We start from the raw sequence: 17,263 nt of genomic DNA on the forward strand, positions 1-17,263 counted from the left end.
TTGAATATCATCATGGGAACACGTCTAAATACAGTCAACGTTGAGGCTTAGGTGCATAGCTGCACTTCAGAGTTATATGCAAAAAGCTGAAATGGCAACCGGACGGGAGGGAGGGACGAGCGAAGGAAAAGGGAAGCCTTACATGCTTTTCTGCCTTACCTGAACGAAGCTGTTTGATTCGTCCATTGCTAGTTGCTGTATCCACAGGAAGGAAGTCCTTGAACCAAGAGATTTCAGGGTCAGGGTTGCCACTGGCAGCACAGAGCATAGTGGCTGTGCGGGCCTTTTCTACCACCTTCAGCTGTGGGCCCATATCAATGGTTGGAAAGCCAGATGGGAGGTGGTCTTCTGCAATAAGAAACAATACACGTCAGGCTGGCATCCAGTCCTGGTGACAGCAGAGCCACCCGCCCCCACCTCTGCTGGAGAGCACCAGCCCAACTTCCCCATGCAGAAACTTTTCAAACCCTCCAAGCACACTAGACCCCCTAACGAGCACTCACTGCGCCGCTAAATTTAACTCTGAATCAACTGCCACGGGACATGTCCATGATTTTCCCTGATATGGAAGTTCAACCTCGTGATGTTAATAAACTCTAACAGCAGGTGTCTGCCTTTACGCAAGAGGACTCAGGTGTTCTGGATGCTACGCAGACATGCAGCAACCATTCGGGCCAAACAGGCCAGGCCACCTTCAAAACAAACAAACTGAACAAGAAAAATGTTCAAAAGAGACCAAAGAAACACCTTCCTTTCTTCCACTGGGAACGAGCCTCACAGCAGAAGGATACGTCACAAGCCTCTGCCTGCCCCAAAACAGGTGTTAAAGAGCCTGTCCGAAACAAACGATGTAAACTTGACAGCCCCGCTCTCATCAGAGAGTCATGGCAGAGCGTGCATTAGGAAGCTATGACGCGCAGCTGAGCGCATTGGAGGCGTGCACTGCCTGACTAATGCGCACCCTGGCATGGCTTACGGCTATTAGGGATGCAAGCAGCTAAAGGGTTCAATGTTTAAACGGTAAGCAGCAGCCTTAGCGTTTAGTGATTAGTTTAAACGTTGCCCTGGGAGGAGCTGAGCGGAGTCCAGGGTGGAAGAATTCAGCGGCGCCCACTCCCTGCACAGCATTGCACCTGCCTGCATCTGGGCTGGTGCAGAGGGCTGACTGCCCAGGCGCTGGGCTCAGCACCTCTCCACCGAGCGAAAGTCGCCCAGCTGCGGCTCAGCAACTCTGGGATAGCCGCGCAAAGGCTGGGCCCCCGGGAGCAGGCTGGAAGGAAGTCAGCGGCGCAGTCGCAGGTGACCCTCTCCACTCCCTGCTGAAAGGGCCCTGCTGCCCAGGGTACGTTAATCGTTTCACCGTTTAAACGAGTTATTATTAGATGTTTAAAGGGGTACTTCATTAAACGACTTTTTCCATCCCTAACTGGTATAAATGAAAGCATCACACTGAGGAACTGTTAAAAGCACAGATACAATTGATTGGAAATACAGAGGTTAACTGTGTGTGCTGTGGAGCTGAATGCATTAGGTAGCCTGTGCTGAAAACCTGAGGAAGCTCCAATTCGGCAAACAACTTCAGGACTGTGTTCATTTACTCACTTTTGTGGCAAGACGTACTGTACTGGCAATAAAAAAGGACACACTGCCATGGAAAGAGAGAGCCAGTGGAACATTAAGGAGCCTTAAAAGCACTAGGAATTCAGATATTTTCAGCATGCCCCCCCGTTTCTCGTTTGAGAGAAGAACATAAATAAGCAAACCCGTTCCTCACCTGCAAATCTGCCCTTACAAGACTGTCTGCTCATTGGAACATTTCAAATCTGCAAGGCCCCACATTTTCCTTAAAGTCCCCTGGGATTGTGTCCCCATCATGCTTTCCTTTCACTGGAAGCCTGCCCTCCCTCAAACTGCACCCACCGCCAGGGAAACACCAAGAAAAAGATACTTTGGTTCTCTCTTTTATTTTCAAGTTCCACATCTGCAGCACAAACTAGGCCCATTTGGTGACTAGTCCTCAACGTCCTTTCCTAGGATCTTGGGAGAATCCCCAAGACGCTTCCCGCTTGTTTGTACATCAAGATTCTACAGCACAAGGAACATCTGCTGCTGTAAACAAAACAATGCGCTAGAATGTTGCTTCTGTGTTTGGATGCGAGGGGCAGCCGGGGTTTTCTAAAGGAAAAAACTACTGAAGCTTATTAAGAGCATAAGCCACATTTTGTCTCTCAGTCTGACCTCCCTAGAAACCCCCCTTTACCAGCAGACATAAGAGGCTCTCTGTGAAAGGTACTACTGAAAGTAGTTCCTTTGTTTTGTTTGCTCTTCATTGATTTTTCAAAGACAAAAGGCATGCAGAGCTTAAACAGAGACACCAGAGCCAGCATTCAATAACAAACAACAACACAACCACAACACCTACTCCTCCATAGTTCAAAATGAACCCAAAACAGGAGATTCCACACTTTGCTGTGGTGTACAGCCTGAACTGCGAAGAGAGATACACAGTTTTAAACAATGAAATTCCCTCGGCGCATAACCTGTTCTTAAAGCATAGCACCTTGCTATCTGCGATATGAAAGCAGATGTTCAGCCTGGGGAGGCTGAAACCCCTAAGTGATTTAACTTAATCACCATGCTGAATATTTACGGTCTTTGCTGGCTTCTTCAAGAGTTTACACAGAACACGCTAAGCAAAATATCCCATAATTAACTTGATCCAAAGTGTGCATGGAGGTTAAGCATTAAACAATCATCAAATCAAAAACATGCATTTGTGCAAGAGATTCCGCTGTTATCTGCAATGATCCCTGCCCGCAGAAACATGGGATAAAGGAATCTTCCACACAAGTTTAATATTGATTCCAGTCGCCTGGGTCAGCCCCTACATATGGGGCACTAACCTGGCCATCTTTGTTAAATGACTAAGTCAAAGAAGAGGAAAGGCTTTTGTGATGAACCACTGATAGGAAAAGATGTTATGATCCAACCTTAGCTTCATGGAATACAATAGAGACCAATCCAGGAACACGCTACAAGCGTGTAAGAAGGTGACCTGGGAGAGCGGAAAATGCAGTGCGCCCTCTCACTAGCAGTTTAAAAATCATTTTCTTGGGGTCTGAGGAGACCCACGGCATCATGGCACTTAGCACCCACCGCGTAACAATACAGGCTGCAGGACCCGTGCTCTCTACCAGTTTGACGGAAGGCTGGACGCTCAGGGGCGACCGGCAGGCACAAAGAGCACATCCCTCTCCACTAGGAACTGTTCCAGGACCTTGGACAGGGAGGACGCTGGAAAAGTGCCCAGGGCCGGGAGTTTCACACAGTGTGTGCTTGCTGTCGCAATGCTGTGCACACCCCAGGATAGAGACAGGGCTTCTAGGACACTTACAGTAACAGAGTCAATATCGACACGGTGACGTGTCCAAACCCACCTAGAATTAGCCGGTCTCTTGTCAATCCAATGTAGAGCGAGTGGAAGCCGATAGGCGCAGGGGCATGCCTCCAGGAAGTCAAAATCCTGCTCCTGAGAGCTGAGCGGTACAAGGCCCAGGGAAATCTTAGAGGAGGTGTCTCCTTGGGCCCCTCCCGGAGCATATGGTCCCTCCTGCACACTGCTAGCAGCAGTACTGGGGCAGCCACCAAAGACCCCCATCAGGTCCAGGGCCTCACTGTTCGGGGCTTGAATATAAGAGGCAGGTGAGAGCTTCTGCAGGGGCAGGGGATGGTCTTAGGGCTTCAGTGACACATATCAACCTCCCAAGGGGTGAGGGAGCTACTCTGGCCTCTTCCATGGCCTGAATGTGTCCCTCTGCTAGCCCCACGCCATACCCGCCCGAGGTGTTCAGAAGAGCTGCTGGGGCGTGACTCTGGGCCGCACAGCAGGGCAGAGCGCTGGCACTGCTCATGCTCACCCACTAAACACCACTTACTAAGCGAAAGCTGGGCTCATTCCTCCCTGCTGACTTTACCACTATAGTGTGTGTGTGTGGGAGGGTGTTGTTTAAATACCGCCCGCTCGAAGCTCTCTGTGTTCAAGCTCTGTGAGCAGGGAGAGGAGCTCACAACCGCACCTGCCTCACCCCCTGGGTGACAGCCTAATCTAGGTGTAATTACCGAGCTCGGCCATGGCTGAGTTCCTTCCAACTCTCACTAGCTGCACCCACCACTTGAAGGCCTTGTCTACACATGCGGCTACTCTGCAATAGCTGCTGCTCTTTAAACTCACACCTTACTTCAATCCGAATTAATCTTCAAGTACGGACAAGCCCTAGGCCTCCTCTCCTTGTGATCCAGCTACTTTAAACCAAGGCAGCTGGGAGCTACGGGGCAAGGTGCAGCCAGGCTGGCAGTCAGTGTCAGGGCCAGGGCAAGCAGAGCCCTGGCACCACTGCAGCTCTTAACACACATGTGGCAGCCAAAGCCACAGCCTAGCTTTCACCTCCCCTCGGAAGAGCAAAAGCGGGAAGGAGGGAGGGAGGGTCAAAGCCAGGTGGTTTCCCAGTTAAAAGGTGAAACGTTAAACAGCATGGGAGCAGGCCGAGCTCTTGCAGGCAGGAGGAATTCCTGTCCCCCATCAGGGAACTGGGAGTGCCCCACTGGCATGCAGAGGGCCAAATAGCATGCCCCGAGGAGTCTACAGGCTCACTTTGGGCTGCTCCCCTTTCTAAAGTCTCCTTCCTGAGGTTCAGCTACTGAAATGTGTACCGCGCTCTCTTCGGGATCCTCTTTCCCCAGGTATTGTACTTCCTCTTTCGGAGGAAAGCCTTTCCTGTGTCCCCGAAGAGGAGCAATGAAGAGGGATGTTGCACCTTGTGCCTGCCCCTCATCCACAGCAGCTGTCCTACTCGGCAGCTGCAGGCACTATGCTCTTTCACCAGCTTGGAAGGCAATGACTTTTCTTGAGGATACTGGCTCATGACACATGCCCCCTTCTCCCATCTTCTGCACGGCTCCAAGCACCAGCTGGAGTGAGGGTGCGGGACAGGCAGTCAATCCCAAACACAAGTCTTATGGGACCACATGGATCAGCTCCAAAGTGCGACTGTAAACACATGGATAACAGCCACTGTCATCGAAGGGTAGCAGAAGAGCTCATGGTGAACACAGCTGTTGGCAGCAGACTCCTGAGGAGTCAGCCCATGCTATCTACCCTAGAGAACAGACACCGTGTGGCCTGCTCCCTCATTGGGAGATTTATGTGCCTACGACCTAACACTGTTAATGGGAAATGGCCGTCGCTAGCTGCGGGTGTATCTGTTCGGGAGAAGAAACGTACTACGGTGTGGTGTGCACCTTTTATTGCCAGGAGCCTAGTCACCGTACACACCGGTTGTAACACCACGAGTCTGCTTTGCAGGTCATCACAAATGGGCACCCATAAAACCGTTACCCCACAACAGCCGGGAGTTTGTTTACGTCAACGTATTTCTCAGAAAGACTGTTTTAGATGAAATGATAGTGAAAACTGTAAACATTTTTATGTGCACTGTTCTCCATATCCCTCAGCCTGTAAAGCCAGGCCCCCTTCGTGCCATAAGTCCAATCGGTCGGGCTGCAGAGGGAGAGAAAAAACGATGCCCAATATATTTTGAAAATAACAAAAAATTGTCTCAAGTACCTTTTCGATACGTTCCACGAGAACCGTGAGGTTAAAGCTCGCACAATCGATCACAGCTTTATGCCTCTGGCAAGGCACATTCTCGGCTCATTCCTAGTGAGTTACTGGGCCATAAACCTGTCACTGGGTTAGAAATAGTCTATCCATCCTCTGGTTTTCTATAGCACCCCTCACCCTAGTGTCTCTCAGTCCAACGTAGAGTCCAGGCTGTTTGAAGCTGCTCAGAGGCATGGAGTCCTAGAAAGAGGCGTGGTGGAAATGGAGTGACGACAGAATGCAGGTGGGCTGAGTGCCCTGGTGCACCCCCCACACAGGGAGGGCGGTGCGGTCGGAGAGCGCTCTCTCGTGGCTCACGGCAGTGAGTGGGCCTCACACCCTCCATGCTGACATTATTTACTCCTCACGGGATCCCGAGAAGAGGCCTGTGTTACGCTTGGTTGCTGGAGGTAGCGACATACCGAAGGGTACGTTAGGAGCGAGCACCATCTACTCACGAACCTTTCAAACAGGTCTGTACCTGACCGACGACCACGAGTACTTCATACATTTCACAAGCCTCCCAAACGCCCTCTGAGGCACAGGCAGAATAGTCCCGCCCCTTCTACCTGCAGCCCCGCCCCTGCCCCATCCCCGGCCCCGCCCCTCCTCACTCAGTCCCCTCCTCTCGTACACACTTCCCCTTTCCTCAGGCGGTGAGTGACAGCTGGAGGAGCTTGGTGGAGGGGTGGGGCGGAAGGGACATGGCGAGCGGGGGAGGAGAGGAAGGACACATGCGGTGAGCGACAGCGGAGGGGAGGGGGGGGTTGCAGCTGCAGGGAGGCCAAGCGGGAAGGGGAGTGTGGAAGAGAAGAGAGAGCCAAGGCAGGAGGTGGGGTCTGGGGCGGAGTAGGGCTGGATTGTGGGCATGGTCCATGTGCAGAAGATGCGGAACGGGGAGCTAGCCAATGGCTCGAGCCCCTTTTAAAATCGCCGGGTCCCTGGGAAATTGCTTCCTTTGCCTCTCCCCGGTTGGCAGGCCTGCTGAGGCATTAAAATGCAAGAGCAAACGAAAAATATCAGTGATAGTAAGATGGAATAGCGGGCACGATCAACCAATGGAAGGTGCAGGCTAACGAAACACCAGTGCACAGTACACTCCTCCAGCACAGGCTACACAGAACTGCTGCTCACTTAATGCAAGTCAAGCAAAAGCAACCGAGCAATGCAGGGGCCCAACAGAGTGGCATCATTTTGTGTGACAAGAAGATGTACTGGCTTGTCTAATGAATGCCTAACAAACGCTACCCAATAGCTTTGAGAGGAGACTCTTCCTTCATGGGGTTGTATTTTTACCAATGGCCATATCAACCCACAGCAGAAAAGTGCAATGTAAAGCCAAGTTCTGGGAAAGCTCCCATCGCCCCACATTAAAGCATGCGTGGGGAGCGGCTGGGAGGAATGAGAGCGTATGTGCACGTTCACCACCAGTGCCAAGTCTCATGCAGCTCAACGAACGCCCCAAAAGCACTGGCAGCACTGTGGTACCTGCCCTAGGGAAAGTGGTGCAGGGAAACTAAAGTACTTCAAAGGCAACAAAGTATGAATTCCTGGGATGGCAAGTCTAAAGCAGCTTCTCACAGGTTATGCAGTTACCAAAACCTTGCCATCGACAGGTTTCAATGACAAACCCGCTGATGTCCTGTGGCATCACTCGAAAAAATGACGTGTGGAGGCTGCAGTTTAAAAAGTTCATTTTAACTGAAAAAAAATAAAATCAAAACCAAGCCCTTGAGAGATTCTTCTCCAAGCTTCACCACATGAAACACCCCATAACAGCTGACGTACTTTCCCACCAACACAGCTAGACATTCCTCCCAGGGACCGTTTATCATTCAGAGAAGCAAGGCCTGCCTTACAAAGAGGCAGGAGCTCTACTGGATGACAGCTCAGTTCTAACCCCAGCTCTGTCAGTTTCAATGTATGACCTTCAGCAAGTCAAATCATCATTTTGTGCCTCAGTTTCCCCAACTGCATAACAGTAGCCTAGCACACAGGGGTGCGGGGTAAGTGTTAATGTTTGTATAGCACTCTCAAAAGGCAACATGCTACATAAATGCTATGAAACTTTATTAACCAAAGAGCAAGATTCCCAATCCAAACAAACTGGATACATGAGAGTACGCTAGGCGTGACAATTGACAGCCTGGACCCTACGCAGTTCTTCTTTCCCCAGCGCCCATGGAAATCTTGATTTTCTAATGCCCAGCACCAGATGAAGAGATAGGGCCAGAAACTCACACCCTGATGGCAGAAAACAAAGGCTGGAGCAGGTTGGTGGAAGTATAACCAATTTCTCCACGCCTGTGCCGAGGCTGTGCTATATGCCAAGAGAACTTTCCTATCAGCCTCCACCAGAGTCACCAAATCTCATCCCAGGGAGGGATCCAAGGAGGTAAACCACTTAATCAATACTGATTTCTTCAATCTGCAGCAGAACCGAGCACCGAGCACTGTGAAGAGCTATCATCCTGCTGTGCTGAAAGGATCACGTGCGTTCAGAAAGCCTCTCAGACAGCCTGGATCCGCTCTGCCTGTACACACCAGCATTCCTGGAGCTCACTGCACTCACTTGTCAAAAGGAGTCTTGACCCCAGACTTGTGAATCCAACCCATGCCCTACCTGACTGGTGAAAGAATCATGAGGAACCAGTGCTATTCCTGACTGAAATAGCCAATGCCTCATTCAGGGCTGGAATCTTCCTTTCCTGCTTCAAACATACAATAGTGCAACTGGCACTAAAGAAACCCACCCTGGATACATCTGTTCTAGCCCAGTATCAAAGCGTCTACACCTCAGCAAGTTCACAGAGAACTAGACCCAGGACATGAGGTGGAATCACCTTTATTGCTACTGATGGATGATCTTCTTGTGTCAATGGACAGAGGACAGACATCCATTCTCAACTGCCTGGATCTCTCTGTAGCATCTGAAACTGTTGACCCACGAGATTCTGCTGTCCTGACTGAGTGCAGTGGCAGGGATGCAGGAGTAATGCACTGAAGTGGGTGAGTCCTTCCTGGAAGGACACACCCAACAACAGTGATGGGAAACTACCTCCACCACGAGGCCCCTCACTTCGGGAGTCCCACAGGGACCAGTTCTCTCTCCAGTCCTATTCAACAGCTAGATACAGCGACTAAGGGCCTTGGACTCTTAGAGGACTTGGACTCAAGGGCCAGCAACAGGCAGATGACAGGCAGCGTAACTATCCTTCACCACTTATGACCACACCACTACCACCACCATGGACCAGCTCATGGATGAAGAACAGCTGATTGACATTGAACTTGAGCAAGACAGAGATAGTGCGTGTGGGCTCAGGAAAGTATTCTGAAGAATTTGCCACCATGGTGCAGTTTCCTTGATTGAAAGTTCACATCCACAGTTGTTCAATTCAGACCAGAGTCTGGGGGTGCACTGGGATTCCTCACTGACACTGAACTCTCGCATAATAGTATCTGCCAGGAATGCTTTTTATCATCTCTCACTGGTCAGGAGACTCCTTCCTGTCCTGGCGGATAACAACCTGGACTCATTTATTCATGGCTTCACCATCTCTCAGTTGTATATTACAGCAACGTAATATACTTCAGCACAAAGCCTTCAGCACTTAGAAAACTTCAACTATATAGAACACTGCCGCTCATCTCCTCAGCAACATGGGCTCCTGCCATCATACCAAACCTGTCCTCCACTCTCAACACTGGCTGTAGAGTTGGGTTGGTCCTGCTTTGAGCAGGGGGTTGGCCTAGATGACCTCCTGAGGTCCCTTCCAACCCTAATCTTCTCTGATTCTCTGATTCCATGACGGCACTGCACACACACTTCTTCCCCTGGGGATCGGATAGGAGAAAGAATAAACCACAAGTGTTAGATGCTAGGTGTGTTGTGGAAAGCACTCTGCTATGGTGATGAGGGTAGTATAAGAATTGGTATAAGCACAAGACAAAGTATAAGACAGTGAAAACTTTTAGGATTGGGTGAGGAGAGGCTTAAACAAAAGTAAAACCGATATGCTTTTAAAATTCCCTGAAATGGCTACAGAACAGGATTGAGAAAGATCCCTCCCTCCTTATACCTCATTCAGGGGAAAGCAGCCAGAGAGTGGAGACTTTTTTCTGCTGATATTTTCCAAGAATTTTACAATTCATAACCAGTTTTGCTGGCCATATCCAGCAGCTGATTCAAAAACATTACTCAGAAAAGGACTGTAACAAGTGGGAGGTATTTGCATTTTTAAACATAATTCAACCCTCCCTTGGCAGAGGTTTTGAGCAGGTTCTTAGACTCAATGGTAAGGAGGAACCCAAAGTTGCTCTTTCAGGCAGGTCCACGGGGCTCTAGTAAATTTGTTGGTATCAACAGAATTGTCCCTAGAATTATTCTCAATCCATTATTTTTTAAAAAATATTTTGTATTCAGAAACAACACAATATTGTAACGTACTTCATTTTACTGTAATATTGCAATAATGTGACAAAGTACAGAAAACACACTCCCTTGTAGGGAAAAAACGTAATGGTTTTCAAAGAAAATAATATAATTGGTTCTTACTCCTATTTTAAGTCATCAATTAATCCATTATATTCTTCCATTCTTCTTTGCTTGCATTGATTTGACATGCTACTAGCACAGAGATTTTCATTTTAGCTACATAATCAATATAGCATTTCCATATATCATTAACTCTAACCTGCTGTTAAAATTAATGGGGCATTTGACTTGTGATCCATTTGGAGTATGGTTGCAGCTCAAAGCAGAAAAAAAATGCACAGGAACAGAGTTAACCGGACAGCATAACTCTCCCATATTTTCTAAAGCTTGGCCGCAGATTTACGGGAAGGATTCCTGCTGCCACTCTGCTGAAATACACAGTTTATTCACTTCTATTTCACACCCCAGGATGCAAGATTTGGGGTCATTTGAAGGGTCGGACTTTGCTAAAATCTCATTTCTGTTTGGCTCCTGCAGCCCATCTGTAATGCTGCCAATCCACTGGTATTTCTTCCTCTGGTGGAAAGTCATGCCCATTGGAGAGAACACTCAAGTAACCGAGAATAGCAATTTTTAAGCAAAAAGGTTGTTAAAATGGAGTAAGTTTGTAAATATCAACAGTAGTCACCTTTAAAATGTCACATGAGCAGATGCAACACAATGGCAACTGCAACAGCCCAGCCTTTCCCTCTGTCGAAATGAGCTAACAATGGATGGATCTCAGGCTGCCATGGTGCAGTAATTGCTGGGGAAAGTGATTTGTAAATGGCAGTCACTGCAGCAATTCCTGAAGAGAAAAAGCCTGGCGAATATTATAGTTTTTCTCCCAAATCACAAACATTTGAAAGCCTGGAAATTAAAACTTAATATTGCACTTAAAAAAAAAAAAAAAAGGCCAACCATGTCGCTTAGAAAGAGTGGGGACACACACAGTTCAAGGGGGACACGCACAGTTCAAGAGCGAACATGCACAGTTCAAGCAAGGTTGGAGATTCAGAGATTGAAAAAACTGACACTTCTTTAGAAAAAGGAAAAGAAATCAAACCCTGTTTGCTTTGTGATCTCAGGGAGGAAAGGGAAAGAGTCTTAGGGAGCCCCAGAAAGGCTGAGCTGTAGGGGTGGTTAGTGGCTTTGCCGATGAACTGTATATTTTCGAATTCCCAGGCTAGGCTTTGCTTTTTCTCGTGAGGATTTTCTCATTCCAGCCATTGGTATTTATCAAACTTACCCTTTAAATCAATGGCCCCAAACTTTCTAAGTCACGCTCCCCCTTGACCCAACGTAACCTGCCTGCTCTCCCCCTGGAGCTCCGGCTGGGGCCAGAAGCAGGGCTAGGCTGGGAACTGAGGCCACGGCCGGGCTGAGAGCTGTGGCCATGCTGTCGGGGCTGGGACCAGAGCGGAGCTAGGTGCAGAGCAGGCATGGGTGCTCTTCCTCCCCACCCCCATGGGGGCTGGCCCAGGCCCTGCTGCGTCCCCCTGAACATTCCTCCATGCTCTCCTAGATGGGCACACCCCACAGTTTGGGGACCACTGCCTTAAATGAAGGGTTTTTCTTAAAACAACATTTAAGGATTGCTGAGTTAGAAGAGTTCCTATGCAGCAGACAAATTTGGCAGTAATCAGACCTGCTTCCCCTCAGACCACTTTCCTCTTCACCTCCCTGTATGGTTCCTTATCCCAGCCCTCCCGTATCCCATCAAATGGCAGTCTGTTCCCTGCACTCCCTTTCCTGCTCCCCCACTTTCTCCCCCCAAGTCCTCCATGCCGGCCGTTTCCCCAGGTGTAGCCATCTGCTTTCTGGGCACCAAACACCCAGAAAGTACATTAAAATGCTTTTTATAACTAAACAATTTAGCTAACTAACCACTCAAAACTTGTCTAATGCACCAGTCCGGGTCAAGAACAACAAATTCAAAGAAATGTGGGATTTTCAGGCTGAGCTATTTTTGATTTATGACAAACAACAAATAAAATACAGTAACCTTTAAGAAAACATTCCAGTAGTGAGATCAGGCATTTTCCTGGCTTTCCTGTTTCCCAAATACCTTGACTGAAGACAAATTCTATCCTGGCTTGAAATAACAAATGTGGAATTTCAGGCAGATTGGTTTAGTTATGGCAAAATAGGTTGATTTGGGGGAGGAGAATGCTTTACCAACATTAGCAAATTAAGACTTGCAAGACCTTGGAGGCAATTAGTTAGATTCCGTATTTTTCTGGCGGGGAATGGACTTCCACAAAGAGGTAGAAACCCAGCAAATTGGTGGCTGAGCCAGGGACAGAAATATATTTCCTTATTATCAGGCCTGTGCCTTAGCTATTAGACTGTACTTTCTAGAGGAACCACTAATGGCCCTGGCTCGGACAGCAACGGGTCTTTCAGAGACCATGCACGGCAGAAACAGAGGTCCACCGGCAGAGGCCAGCAGCACGTCCGTGATCTAGATACAAACAAATAAAACATTGGCTTTTGACAAGCGATGCTTTTTAACGTTGGGCTGATGTGACTGATGAGTTTAATGGGAGGACATCACACTTTCTACCCACGCTGCACGTGTTACAGAAGCTCAATCCTTTGTTTACCGCTCCGCAATAACACCCATCTTTTCAGAAACATGTACAGCAAAAGTGATGGCTGCTCACAATGTCACAAATCCCCTGTGCAGGCCCTCATGAATTACAGACAAATGGCAAGTGAGCCAGGGAACCAATCACAGCCATAGGAATCAAAAGAGCACCTTTCACACTTTCATTTTAATACAAACCAATTCAGCAGATCAACTAAAATTCCTCTTCGTCACTTGGTAAAATGTATTTCCTAACATTATTCTCATTTGCACATGTTCCAGTGTCTCAATTTTCAAAATGACTGGTAAAAAAAAATGGCTTGGGATTCTTTATCATTTTCACAGGCATACAAGGAACACTATTGTTTTCCCTCTGGGAAAGCTTTCAGCTCAGCAGAGGGGCATTTCCCTGAATTCAGCCCCCTGAATTCATTCACGAAGTGTTTTAATGCAATCTGCAGGATTCAGTTTAACTCAAGCTAGAAATTTAAGATGATCTTTTTCCCTTGACAAGAGACAATACTGTAACCCAAACTTTTAAAGAGCGTTGTGGTTTGCCAGCCCAGCACAGCTGGCTCTATCTCTGTTTGGACCACACATAGTCCTATGTCTACACGGGAGGAGAAATCCCAAGAGCTTCCTTCATTTCTTAAAGGATTTCTTTTTAATTTTTTTTTAAACCAGAGAAAAGGGAGAACATGGCAGCCAGTGTACAGTTCCCACAACTCAGTTATGCAAGACATCCTAACATCAAAGTGAGAGATAAACAGACGTGAGGACAATTACTAGTGCAACTTCTTTATGCTACTACAGTAGATAAGTTTATTTCCATCTCTTACTGAACTGCAATCAATATGCACCAGATCAGAATTAAAACACAGCAATTATGGTCTCTCTCTGAGGAAACTACTGCCAGGACATTGAGTGGATGAGATGGCTTATTCTTGAATGGCAGCAGGGGCGCCGGGGGAAAGGCACAGACAGACAGACAGACTATTTCTGACACCACCTTTCTGGCCCTCTACACACAGCAAATCTTACAACAATGGTTGCATCAATGCACCCTGGGACTTCTGACTCAGCCTCTCCCAGAGTATCCAAGGCAGTCACTAGAAGCCAGGGATTTCCCCATCAGGAAGTGCTGCACTGGGGGGTGAGTGAGGAGGACTGGGTGAGCCAGTTCCGCTGCGGTGCTTGCGACTTCCAATGCACGCGGAGGAGAAACCAGTGTGGTGGGTACCAGGTCAGACAGAGCTGAGCCAAGGCCCACTTGATGGGATTTACAGGTACAGCCAGTGCTTGTAAGGCTGCTGGGACACCCGTGTGTGCCTAAGATGTTGCACTCGTGCTGCAAGCTCAAAGTATCCCAAACAGTGATGTGTGTGAGATTCTTTACTTAGTGTCGTAGGATAAGACAGGAGGAGAAAAAAGGTGAATTTCCCAAAATGAGAAACAAAATTGGAGATGCCCACATGGCCCTCTGTTTTCTGGAAGACTTAATTGTTTATGGTGCCAGCTTCAAACAAGGGATGATGTTACTGCTCTCTCTGTTTTCCATTTCCTGCTTATTAACTAGCCAGCGGAGCGGTTAGACCAGACCCAACTGCCCATTGCTCTGTCTATACATGCAGGAACTGTCGAATGGGCATTGTAGAGCTGTTTCCCACAGTGTAACCACTGGGTTGTTCTACTTCGTAAGCTCCAAGGACTTCACTACCATTACCAGAAGACAAAAGGCTCCATGTCATCGCTATCATCCCAGCCCAGCTTAGACAAGGCTTTCTGGGAAAGCATGGACATTTCAATGGTTGAAGAAAACCTGCATAGATAGGGGCTCGTCCTCTTCTGGAGCAGATGTTTTCAATGGAGGCTCCGGAGGCTGAACTGCATATGGAAACGCCATAGCAGCTGCCTCGACCTGACCTAGCCAGCCCATACGTGATTTCGTTTTCATGGACTGTCTGCACGAGTGCAGGTATGGTCATTACAATACGTCAGTGACACTGAACTGGAATGAAGCGATGATGTAATGTGATTTACCATCAGCTAAGCTGCGACTTGATAACGACCATACAAGAAGAGGTCGGACAGCACCACCCTTTAATACCCAAACAATCAGCTGCTCAACCCTAGTCCCAGATTAGATTCCTGAAGCTGGATGTGAGAGCATTTTTGGATACAGCTAATAAGAAAAAAGCCCTACATTCCTCATAACAAATGTGATAGTTTTGGGGATTTATGCCAAATTAAAGACAATTTATTTTCCTATCTTGAGTATTATATACCTTAACAGCTCCGTCCTTGAGTCAGTTTCATCTTTCATGAGCACTGCTATTTAGCTCAGTCTCTAAAATGTGATGTGCATGAAGTACAATTAATAAGGAAGTTCTGAAACAAACCTCAGTTACCATATCAAAATTACGCATGTTTTACAACACCGCAAAAGCAATTGGACTCCAGGTCTGCCTCAGATCCTAGATTAGAGGCATTTGCCGCAGAGCCTCTGCTCTCTAGTCTTTGGAGGCATTAAACAATTCCATGTTTCCCTTTAAGATGCTCTTTTAATATACAGCGTGACGATACATACAGATAATCAGAGCAATTTTCAGCAAGTGATTTGAGTGAAGCTCACTGGCTTTCTTTGATATTCAAAGAACTATTTAACCCACTCCCAGGTTACTTCACGGATGTAAGTCAGGGCCAGGGACAGGGGGAGGCTCTCCAGGGCTGTAACGATCGGCATGGGAGAGAACGGTCTATTGTGCCGCGTTGTTGTAGCTGTGTTGGTCCCTGGATATTAGCAAGAAGAAGTCGGGCCAAAGGAAGATATACATCACTCATCTGGTCTCTAACTTTCTGCTGAGCAGATGCTGATTAAAGTCTATCTGTTTCTGTAGGACAGAGGTGGTGCTGTGGAGGAGGCAGCCTGTGAATTGTCTAGTTCTGGCAGATTAGACCATAGTGGTTAATTTTTATATTCCCAGCCTAGTAAACGTGACTTGCTGCTCAGGGTCCAACACCAACAAATGAGACGCACACACTCTGGCTCTGACATAAGAAAAATCAGCTAACACAAGCTTCCCAGGTGTCCGCCAGTGAAACGACTGTGACAGCAGTCCCTCTCCTGAGCTCTGGTCTGCTGAAGTTACTGGTTGTGATTTTCAAAGCTGACCAGGGGATTCAGCCACACTCCCATTGAAATCAACAGGAGATGTATAGCTAACTCTCATAGCCAGCTTTGAGAATCTCAGCCATTCACTTTACTGAACCAGCGATTGGTGCAAATGTCAGAGAGGAAAAAACAGCATAACAAGGCTTCACTATTTAGATGGCGCACAACAGCTTTCAACAGAAGTGCAGCGCCGAGGACAGTTTACATTAAATTCGTCAAAAAGGTTGAGGGGACCAAGGGCAGGTCCAGACTAATTGTGTAATAAAAGGATCTCTGATATCCTCAACACAGACACAGCCCTGAGTGTCTCCAGGAGTGGCCAGACCCCATTGTGACCTGTCTCTCATCTAAGAAGGGTGAGGGAGCTCTTGTCAATTTCATTAAAAGACAGGGAGATGACTCTGGGAAGATCTTTGTTAGCAAGAAACCCTCTGATCCGTTAGTCGTATTTCTAAGGATTATCAGCAACACACCAAGGCCCTTGAGCTGACAAAAGGTTAAGCGCTCTGACTGTCACTCCTGCACTGCAGACTAGCACAGCAGTACATCCCATATCACCTCATTGCCATCAGATGCAGGACACACAAGTAATTTTTTCAGTACATGTGCAATGAAAATCACTCCTCCTGGGCTGAAAGGAAGGGTGGATGAATTACGTAATGCCTGGAAAGTTTCCCACAAGAGGGGGCAGGTGGAGAGTTGGAAACTCCTTAATTTAACACGGGAATCGGGCTGTCTGGGGCTGCGTGTTTCCTCTTTGCCGTCTTCCCTTGTCCTCCTCTTTCTCCCACACTCTTGCCATTTTCAGCTGCGCTCCCATCAGCTGCTTTTCATCCTACTGTGCTATCTTCCAAACCCAGGAGCAACTGCATAGAGCTGGCTGCATCCAGCGGATGGAGGACACCGGGAAAAGATAAATGCAGGGGAAAATGCTTGGGAAAGGGAAAGCTTATGGGAGAGAACTGAGAAGGAGGCAGGTTGGTCTTGTAGAGAGAACACTGGCCTGAGACTAGGAAGGCCTGGGTTCTTAACCCAGCTCTGCCACTGACATGCTGACACTCTCTCTCTGGGCCTGTTTCTCCTCCCACTCTTAAGGGAGGAAGGATATCCTAGTGGCTAAGTCACATGAGTGGGACTCTGGATTCCTGGTTGAATTCCTGGCTCTGCCACAGATTTCCTGTGTGACCTTGGTTTAATTGCTTACTCCACCTCAGCTCCCCACCTGTCCAATGGGGATAGTACTTCTCCACCTGGCAGAGGAGTTGTGAGGATAATCCATTAATGATTGTGAGGCACTCATATGCCACGGTGATGGATGGCTGTGAGGCTGGAATTCTGCTTTGGGGTTAGACCCTGTCACACTTA

At 48.0% G+C, this 17,263-nt stretch overlaps 1 protein-coding gene across 7 annotated transcripts in view; it reads right to left on the bottom strand.

Moving 5' to 3' along the window:
• PTPRF (protein tyrosine phosphatase receptor type F) overlaps positions 1-17,263 on the bottom strand; it is a 519,799-nt gene that overhangs the window by 123,282 nt on the left and 379,254 nt on the right. For all 7 annotated transcript variants that reach the window (XM_067567843.1, XM_067567842.1, XM_067567841.1 and 4 more), the window contains exon 6: positions 160-348. In XM_067567843.1, the coding sequence (XP_067423944.1) occupies positions 160-348 (189 nt within the window). The remainder of the gene's footprint in view (positions 1-159; positions 349-17,263) is intronic.

This window comes from Emydura macquarii, unplaced genomic scaffold (genome assembly GCF_026122565.2).
Source record: "Emydura macquarii macquarii isolate MOO-44397 ecotype Brisbane River unplaced genomic scaffold, CSIRO-AGI_Emac_v2 contig_2805, whole genome shotgun sequence".
Classification (NCBI taxonomy): Eukaryota; Metazoa; Chordata; order Testudines; family Chelidae; genus Emydura; species Emydura macquarii.